Source organism: Ranitomeya imitator, chromosome 2, assembly GCF_032444005.1.
Source record: "Ranitomeya imitator isolate aRanImi1 chromosome 2, aRanImi1.pri, whole genome shotgun sequence".
NCBI lineage: Eukaryota > Metazoa > Chordata > Amphibia > Anura > Dendrobatidae > Ranitomeya > Ranitomeya imitator.
Genome location: NC_091283.1, coordinates 823,128,289 through 823,138,249, shown reverse-complemented (window position 1 = coordinate 823,138,249; position 9,961 = coordinate 823,128,289). Strand labels below are relative to the sequence as shown.

The 9,961-nt window shown below is 41.0% G+C and overlaps 1 protein-coding gene across 1 annotated transcript in view; it reads left to right on the top strand.

The window, feature by feature from the left end:
- The first annotated feature begins 5,928 nt into the window (after positions 1–5,928).
- ABCC2 (ATP binding cassette subfamily C member 2) overlaps positions 5,929–9,961 on the top strand; it is a 48,746-nt gene continuing 44,713 nt past the window's right edge. Inside the window, exons 1-2 of the mRNA XM_069753975.1 lie at positions 5,929–6,139; positions 8,319–8,492. Coding sequence (XP_069610076.1) covers positions 6,098–6,139; positions 8,319–8,492 — 216 coding nt within the window. The 5' untranslated portion in view covers positions 5,929–6,097. The remainder of the gene's footprint in view (positions 6,140–8,318; positions 8,493–9,961) is intronic.

Genomic DNA, 9,961 nt, shown 5'->3' with positions numbered 1-9,961 from the left:
CTTGTCCAATTTTTGTGTACGAGCGTTATCCGTGGTTTCCACTAATAGCACCCGTACCTGTGGTAGTCTAGCCTTATCCGAGCATGTTCGCCTATCACTAAATGGGATCCAAAAAAAATCAAACCATTTTTGTGGTTTGTGTATGTGAGTGTCCAAAGTCTAAAAAACAAAAAAAACAACTAAAAAATAATGTAATTAAAAAAAAAGTCATGATTATAAAATTGAGAACTATCAAAATTGAAAATTTATTTAAACTATATACATTAATCATCACGAAAGAAAAAAAAAATCAAAGCTCTAGAATAGTTGTTCTAGCTTCTTCACTTCATGCAAAAATGTAATGAAAAACAACTGAAATTTGGTAAATCCCTCAAAATGGTATCAATAAAACATTGGCTCTGTACTCAAAAAATTAAAATAAAAATTCTGAACTTTTTTTCTAAAATCAGTTTGGTATTGCTGTAATTATGCTGACTTGGAGAATTCTATTTACAAGTTATTTTTTACATTACGTTGAAATAACAAAAAAACAAAGATGAAAAAACCTATGGTGAAATTGCTTTTATTTCAAGATTTCACCCCACTTGCAATTTTATTTCTTTCTTTTTTTTTTTTTTTTTTCAGTACATTATATCTTAAAATATAACTCGTTCCACTAAAAACAAGCCCTCACAGGCTATGTCAGCGGAAAGAGAAAAGTTGTGGATCTTGGAAAGGGTGAAGGACAGCACACAAAATGGAAAAATTGACCAGTCATGAAGGGTTATTTAATAGCCAAAAAATAAATGTCCCTCCGAAGTAAGGAAATTAGGTAATTAGTGTACGGCTGGATAGATGCAGGTGAAGGTTTGCACCCAGTTAACTTAATCTTTATGACAAAGTAATAAGAGAGATTACTTTCCCTTTCTAATTATTAACAGATGAATATATACCCGCGTTCGACTATTTGTACATTGGACCTCGAGGTCCTCCCTCCTGTTTATGCCGATAACCAGTGACTACTGGTCTGACAAAGCATGACAGTGCAGATCTCAGGAGTTCACGTCTTACTCATCGTGGGTGCTATGGATATGTAATGTAATGTAATGCAGCTCATGATGACGTTGGTAAATAAAATACATATTTGGGTATAAATTGTCACATTGATAAAAAAAAGTCTTATTCCAAATCAATCCCAGGTACATGTAATAGAGAGGGAGGGCTGCTTCAGGGGTTTCTGCTTCTTCAGCGGATTTCTGCTTCTTCAGGGGGTGCTGTTTCTTCGGGGGTTGCTGCTACTTCAGGCGTTTCTCTTTCAGGGGTTGTTTCTTCAGGGGTTGTTTCTTCAGGGGTTCTTGCTTCAGGGGTTGCTGCTGCTTCAGGGGTTGCTGCTGCTGCTTCAGGGGTTGCTGCTGCTTCAGGGGTTGCTGCTTCTTCAGGGGTTGCTGCTTCTTCTGTATATATACAGTACAGACCAAAAGTTTGGACACACCTTCTCAGTTAAAGATTTTTTCTGTATTTTCATGACTATGAAAATTGTACATAGACACTGAAGACATCAAAACTATGAATTAACACATGTGGAATTATATACTTAACAAAAAAGTGTGAAACAACTGAAAATATGTCTTATATTCTAGGTTCTTCAAAGTGGACACCTTTTGCTTTGATGACTGCTTTGCACACTCTTGGCATTCTCTTGATGAGCTTCAAGAGGTAGTCACCGGGAATGGTCTTCCAACAATCTTGAAGGAGTTCCCAGAGATGCTTAGCACTTGTTGGCCCTTTTGCCTTTACTCTGGGGTCCAGCTCACCCCAAACCATCTCGATTGGGTTCAGGTCTGGTGACTGTGGAGGCCAGGTCATCTGGCGTAGCACCCCATCACTCTCCTCCTTGGTCAAATAGCCCTTACACAGCCGGGAGGTGTGTTTGGGGTCATTGTCCTGTAGAAAAATAAATGATGGTCCAACTAAACACAAACCGGATGGAATAGCATGCCGCTGCAAGATGCTGTGGTAGCCATGCTGGTTCAGTATGCCTTCAATTTTGAATAAATCCCCAACAGTGTCACCAGCAAAGCACCCCCACACCATCACACCTCCTCCTCCATGCTTCACGGTGGGAACCAGGCATGTAGAGTTCATCCGTTCATCTTTTCTGCGTCGCACAAAGACATGGTGGTTGGAACCAAAGATCTCAAATTTGGACTCATCAGACCAAAGCACAGATTTCCACTGGTCTAATGTCCATTCCTTGTGTTTTTTAGCTCAAACAAGTCTCTTCTGCTTGTTGCCTGTCCTTAGCAGTGGTTTCCTAGCAGCTATTTTACCATGAAGGCCTGCTGCACAAAGTCTCTTAACAGTTGTTGTAGAGATGTGTCTGCTGCTAGAACTCTGTGTGGCATTGACCTGGTCTCTAATCTGAGCTGCTGTTAACCTGCGATTTCTAAGGCTGGGGACTCGGATAAACTTACCCTCAGAAGCAGAGGTGACTCTTGGTCTTCCTTTCCTGGGGTGGTCCTCATGTGAGCCAGTTTTTTTGCAGCGCTTGATGGTTTTTGCCACTGCACTTGGGGACACTTTCAAAGTTTGCCCAATTTTTCGGACTGACCTTCATTTTTTAAAGTAATGATGGCCACTCGTTTTTCTTAGCTGCTTTTTTTCTTGCCAAAATACAAATTCTAACAGTCTATTCAGTAGGACTATCAGCTGTGTATCCACCAGACTTCTGCACATCATAACTGATGGTCCCAACCCCATTTATAAGGCAAGAAATCCCACTTATTAAACCTGACAGGGCACAACTGTGAAGTGAAAACCATTCCCGGTGACTACCTCTTGAATCTCATCAAGAGAATGCCAAGAGTGTGCAAAGCAGTCATTAAAGCAAAAGGTGGCTACTTTGAAGAACCTAGAATATAAGACATAATTTCAGTTGTTTCACACTTTTTTGTTAAGTATATAATTCCACATGTGTTAATTCATAGTTTTGATGTCTTCAGTGTGAATGTACAATTTTCATAGTCATGAAAATGCAGAAAAATCTTTAAATGAGAAGGTGTGTCCAAACTTTTGGTCTGTACTGTATATGTAACAAGTTTATTACCCTAACCCTAGCCTTAGTTAGGGTTAAGTTTAGAAAAAAATATATGCATAAAAATGCATTATTATTTTATTAGGAATACTTTCTCCTTCGCCTCATGAATGGCTCGGAGAAAAGGATTTTACGGTGAGTACACAAAAATCCCTATTTTTAAAATTTGGGTCCGTTCTCCCAATGGGTTCCTGACTCTTTTTGCAGATAGAATGCACATGATTCAATAGTGATACTGCCTATGCAGAGTGGAACACATGGGTGGAGTTGGTTATTGGCTTCTATGCTCTGCATATGTAGCGACTTCATCTAATAAGAGCTCATTCTGATGTCCGTTCTTTAAGTACGAACTCTATCTCTGTTTTTCACGGATTGCACTCCTCCCTATAATAGTCTATGGGATAGTTCACATGTGAGATTATTTTCTTAAACCAAGTTCTCCTCTTATAATCACAGACACTTGTACGATACTGATCAGAGAGTCAAATCAAACTCCGCAATGCAAGTCTATAGGTGCGTGAAAAAATCGGACAGCGCTCGGATGCCATGACGCTGTTCGTTTTTCACAGAGTGTTTGATAATAGAATCAGAGAAACTTCTTTTTCCCCCATCTAAGAAAACTGATTAAACTTGGACTAAATGCTGATGAAACTGAAGAAAAACACTGACGAAACTTGGATCATTTGTCTCATACAGCACGGTGGCGCAGTGGTTAGCACTGCAGCCTTACAGCGCTGGAGTCCTGGGTTAAAATCCCAGCAAGGACAACATCTGCAAGGAGTTTGTATGTTCTCCCCGTGTTTGCATGGGTTTCCTCCGGGTTCTCCCACATTCCAAAGACATACTGATAGGGAGTTTAAATTGTGAGTCCCATCGGGGACAGTGATGATAATTAGTGATGAACGAATATACTCGTTACTCGAGATTTCTTGAGCACACTCGGGGGTCCTCCGAGTATTTTTTAGTGCTCAGAGATTTAGTTTTTCTTGCCGCAGCTGAATGATTTACATCTGTTAGCCAGTATAAGTACATGTGGGGATTTCCTGGCAACCCCCACATGTACTTATGCTGGCTAATAGCTGTAAATCATTCAGCTGCGGCCAGAAAAACTAAATCTCCGAGCACTAAAAGATACTCGGAGGACCCCCGAGCGTGCTCGAGAAATCTCGAGTAACGAGTATATTCGTTCATCACTAATGATAATGTGTGCAAACTGTATAAGCTATATAAATAGAGAGATGATTATTATTAATACAAGAAAATAACTGACATCTGAATATGTCCTTATACTGAGAGTTTCTGTCATCTCACCGGCAGGCAGGCACTCATTATGTGCAGGACCACTTCAATAAGTGGCTCAGAGCAGTGAAATCCTGGTTCATTTGACAGAGTGAACATTTTGACACCTGGTGCAATCTCTCCTATGGCTTGCATCTTTCTTAATTTGGGTTATTGTGATTTTCATATTTCCCGCACCTGTTACTTGCCACAGGTGAGTTTGAACGAGCATCGCATTCTTTAAAAAAAGTTGTAATACTAAAGGTGAATTGGGTCACATCGTGACCCACAACTTACTGTTACTGCGAAAAGCAAGTCACAAAAAAATCTGACTTGTACCGACTTTTTTTTTTTAATTTGCTTGTCATGTTCACGTTTCCTTGGGGGTGACATTGTGATCTCATTCACCTACAGCGATGTAACTGTGGCAAGAGTGATATTGACCAATGTAGTCTGTGTCACGACCAACGTTGATGTGTAGCCCCTTAAACACTTTTCTGTATTGCTCTATGATCTAAGGATGAAGTATACTGGCGCGTTGATAGAGCTTGTAGGCCTGGACATTCTGCCCAGAGGACCAGCGGATCCATTGTTGGGTCCAGGCTAACTAAAGTGGCTTATTAAATTTCATCACAAAATAAGCAGTGGGGGGAGGAGGAGGAATTAACTTTTTTTTTTTATTATTGCATCCTTCTCCCAACTTCCCCCCCCCCAAAAAAAAGATAAAAATTAAACAATAAATAAAATGTGCCACAAAATAATATACATACAAACTTCAACCCTGTTTCGGAAAATAAATAAATCCCCGCTTCTGTAATTTTGAAAGGAAATAAAAAAGCTATGGAATTTTGGGATGTGGGACTTTAAAAAATGATTTATTTTCCTGACAAAAAAAAATATTTTTATTGTGGAAAAAAAGTTATAATTTAAAATTAAAAAAAAACTCAAATTGTGTTCAAATGAACCAGAAGAAAAAAGATAACTTGTTATTTTACTATATGATAAACAATGGAAAAGAAAAACGAATACTTTATTTGTGTTCTTGTTGCATTTTCCCTACTAGTTACCGTAGCTTTTAAAAGCTTATCAATAAATTGTATATACCCGAGAATGTTATCTTTCAAGAATACAACTTGTCCTGGGAAAAAAACAAACAAACTTCCAAACTCTAAAATGGCGACATCGAAGGAGAAATAATAAAAAAAAAAAGTTATGATTCTTGAAATGAGAAATCACAATGAAGAAATCAAAATGATTAAGGTCCAAAACATAAGGGTAATTCACGATATGGACCATGAGATTGTGAGGACAGTGTACCCCAGGATGACCCTTCTGGAGGACCCTCGTCTTGGAGTTTACATTAAGCAGAATCACTTGCTTGAAGTTGGAGATGAGAGATTCCACAATAATAATGATAGAAAATGTAAATTCCAAGAAAATAACGCCTGACTGAGAGCACATATCACTGGGATCCGCCTAGTAAGAGTCTTTGGGACAAACTGTGCACTTATGAAAATGGTTAACATTTAACCCAACTATAGTCCAATAGGTCTCTGCAAGAACTGAGATGTCCCTTCAGTAGACGCGAGGCTGCCGTGCGTGCGGGGGACTTTTAACCTGCTGAATCACAGGGTGATAACAGTTCTCTGATATTCACCATGAGGAATATATAGGGATTTAATAATCCCTAGGCTCAGTATACGTAGGCTCTACCGGCAGAAGGGGCTTCTCTGCCCTCCTTGAAACATGTCCAAGGCTCTGGACGACTACTGCGGCTCTGTGTTCTGGGTAAGTTTACTTCTTACTGGTACTTAAATTGGGCACAGAAATGCTGATTTCCTTATGATAGATACACTATCTGAAAGATTCTTGCCTATAGGAAGAATTGCGCCATTTTACCCCAAAATCTTCCAGTCTGAAGGAAGTGTTAATTTCACTCCTGGACTTATATTGATTTTTTAGAATTGACATTGTGCCAACGCGTTTTGCAATGGATTCTATCGCATCAGTCTCTGTCCCCAGGGGGTAAAGTGGATCTCCGAATCAGTCTATCTGACACTAACCCTCAGCGGAGGGGAACATATATAGGAAACGGATCAATTATTATTTTACCTATAGAGAGTAGGAAGAATCTCAGAGAAAGCATAGAAACATTGAGGCCATTGTGATTGCGGCCATGGTATAGTGCCTTTTATAGCCAGTGGAATGCCAGATATGTGGGGAATAACTTTGCTGGAACTGTTTTATTATATCAGCATTGTGACCACATAACTTGGTCACCCGCGAATCAGAAAGTGGTGGCATATCCCAGCATGTTATGAAATGGAAATATTATTAAATCATGACATGCACGGGTCAGTAACAGCGCTATAAAGGGTGCCGTTGGAGCAGTCACACCCAAACCTTAGTGCTTCTCTGGGGCCAGAGCCACATATATAGACAATAGTTGTCACGGTTTCATCACACACTGTGTCCTAGGGACGCTGTGAAGGACATCTCAGCCACCCTATGATCTGGAGAGTGCTGGACAGCCCAGTCATCCAATCTGATGCTGGGGAATGCTGGGCTTTCAGTATTTTGATTGACAGCCCTGCTGCTCAATCTGGCCTAGCCCGAGGGCTTTCCTCTAGGTGTTTCCCGTTCTTGATAATCCACTAGCTATTTAAGCTGACTGGCTATCAGCAGACCATTGTCAGATGTAGTTTTGCTCAGTGGAGTGTGTGATCAGTGCGCTGTGTCTAATTTCCTAATCTTGTTGCCGGACCTTGGATTTGTATTGACTATTGTGCTCTTGGCGCTCTCTGACCTCAGGTACCTGACTCCGAGCTTGGCCTCTGACTACCTGTTTATCTTATTCCTTTGACTTCACATACCCTCCTGGCATTTGACCCCAGACTGTGACTTGACCACACTATTGTCTTGCCCCTCTGTACTACGAGCCCTCCTGGTATCTGACCTCGGACCTCCAGACTACCTTGTCTCACGACTTGCCATAAGTAGTATCTCAGCATCACGTTACAACTGACTATTACTATTTTTCACCAGCATGGGTCCCATTCACTTGATTGGTGATCATATGGGCGAATCTGACCCAAGTGATTCAAGATCTCGCTGAAAAGCACAAGAACCTTGAATCTTCACAGTCCACGTTGCAGGGTCAGGTGTTTAGCTTTATGAAAACTCCTCATAGCTCTTCGCTGCCAGCAGAGACTGTGTTGTCTGCACATTATGACGTTCAGTTGGCCTCCTTTGAACCAGTAATGCTACTACCTGATACATTTTAGAGGGAGAAAAAACAGTTTAGGGTGTTTAGGTAGGGCTACAGGCTATATTTTACTCTACGACCCCGATCTTCAGGGGATGAGTCCCAGCGGGTTGGAAAAGACATATCCCTATTGGGAGGGGACCCTTGAACTTGGACAAACCCCAGAACAGTCTTCGGGTGATGCCTTCTTTGATTGCTTAGGTGTTATCTATGATGAACCCGACAGAATCCAGGTCACTGAGGCTGGGATCATGAACCTGACACAGGGAGCCGCATTGCTGAGGACTACTGTACTAAATTCCGACAGTGATCCACTGAGGATCAGTGGAATGATGCGGCCCTCATGTGCCAATTTCATAGAGGTCTGTCTGTGTCCCTGAATGACGCTCTGGCTCTGCATGATTCACCTTGTTCTTGTGCAGAGGCCACAACCAAGACCTGTAAATTACGTAACTCAGATGGCCATGTGGATGGAAAAAAGTAAAAGTTATGGCTCGGAATACAATAATGAAAAAGTTCTATTCCCCCAAATTTAATTTGGAGCCTGAGGACGGCCTAAATTTATCTTCTTTAAGTGCTGCTTTCCTGAACTCTTCTGTGAGTCTTTCTTTTTTTCCGGAAAGCTCTCGGACATTTTGGGAGAGTAGACATTTATTGTCATTCTTGACCCTGGAACCTTGATTTATTTTATTATCTTTACAGAATTCCTCTCTGTTGGAAAGACCTGATCCAGATTTGCCGATATGTTTCGAACAAACGGTTCTGGTTTGGATCCCTCTTCTCTTCTTTTGGCTGTGTGTTCCTTGGCAGCTCCTCAACTTGTGTCAACCAGGCAGAGTGAAATCCCCTATGACTAAGCTTTATCTTGCCAAGCAGGTGAGTCCCCCAAGACATTGAAATCCTCATCGTGCGTAACAATCCAATCATTATAGGAGCTCTTCGGGAATTAGATCAGAAGGTTATTCAGAATTAGAAGGACGTTTTTCCCCTAAAAATAGCTCCAAATTTGTAATTCATTCATCCATTTTTTTGTCTCGCATGTGAAAAAATGGTTGATTTTCATCAGTGTGCTGGATCTGAATTTCACCCATTTTTGGTCTGTATGTTCATTTTTACCATCAGATTTGCATCCGTTTTTCTCATATGAAGAAAAAATCCCATTAAACAGTAAAAAATGACCACACAGATGTGATGTATAATGGTTACACGTTTTATCTGTGAAAGACCCAGATTAGACACATATGTGAAAATGGACGTCTGAATGAGGCCTGAGAGGTTTTTCCCCCCCCCCCCAAAAAAAGTACCATATTTATTACATCATAACATAGTTTTCAAGGTTGAAGGAAACTTTAAGTCCATCTAGTTCAACCCATATCCTAACCTAACATGCCCTAACATGTTGATATTGATAGGTGTTGCAGCACATCTCCTAGTAAATGGGGTGAAAGGTAATGTTCCAATGCAGTTAGTCGAGAAATGTGATGTTTCCTGGAGAATGACCATAAAATATAACATTCAAATGATTTCATTTATTGCAAAATTTTTTTTATCCATCTGCCCTTGTGTAAAAAAAAAAAGTAATTCCCCCCTTTTCCCCCTTCCTGTTATTATTCCACCTATAAAAGTAATGAAAACTTAGAAAACACCAGTGATTGTCTTACCGCTGTCTCTAACATCATGTCCTCCCTCTATCTGAAACTAAACCTGTCAAAAACTGAACTCCTCGTGTTCTCTCCCTCTACTAACCTACCTTTGCCTGACATTGCCATCTCCGTGTGCGGTTCCACCATTACTCCAAAGCAACATGCCCGCTGCCTTGGGGTCATCCTTGATTCCGACCTTTCATTCACCCCCTACATCCGATCACTGGCTCGCTCTTCTTACCTGCATCTCAAAAACATTTCTAGAATTCGCCCTTTTCTTAATTTCGACTCTGCAAAAACTCTTACTGTTTCACTTATTCATTCTCGTCTGGACTATTGTAACTCTCTACTAATCGATCTCCCTCTTGCAAAACTCTCCCCGCTCCAATCTGTCCTGAATGCTGCAGCCAGGATCATATTCCTCACCAACCGTTACACCGATGCCTCTACCCTGTGCCAGTCATTACACTGGCTACCCATCCACTCCAGAATCCAGTACAAAACTACTACCCTCATCCACAAAGCACTCCATGGCTCAGCACCACCCTACATCTTCTCCCTGGTATCAGTCTACCACCCTACCCGTGCCCTCCGCTCCGCTAATGACCTCAGGTTAGCATCCTCAATAATCAGAACCTCCCACTCCCGTCTCCAAGACTTTACACGTGCTGCGCCGATTCTTTGGAATGCACTACCTAGGTT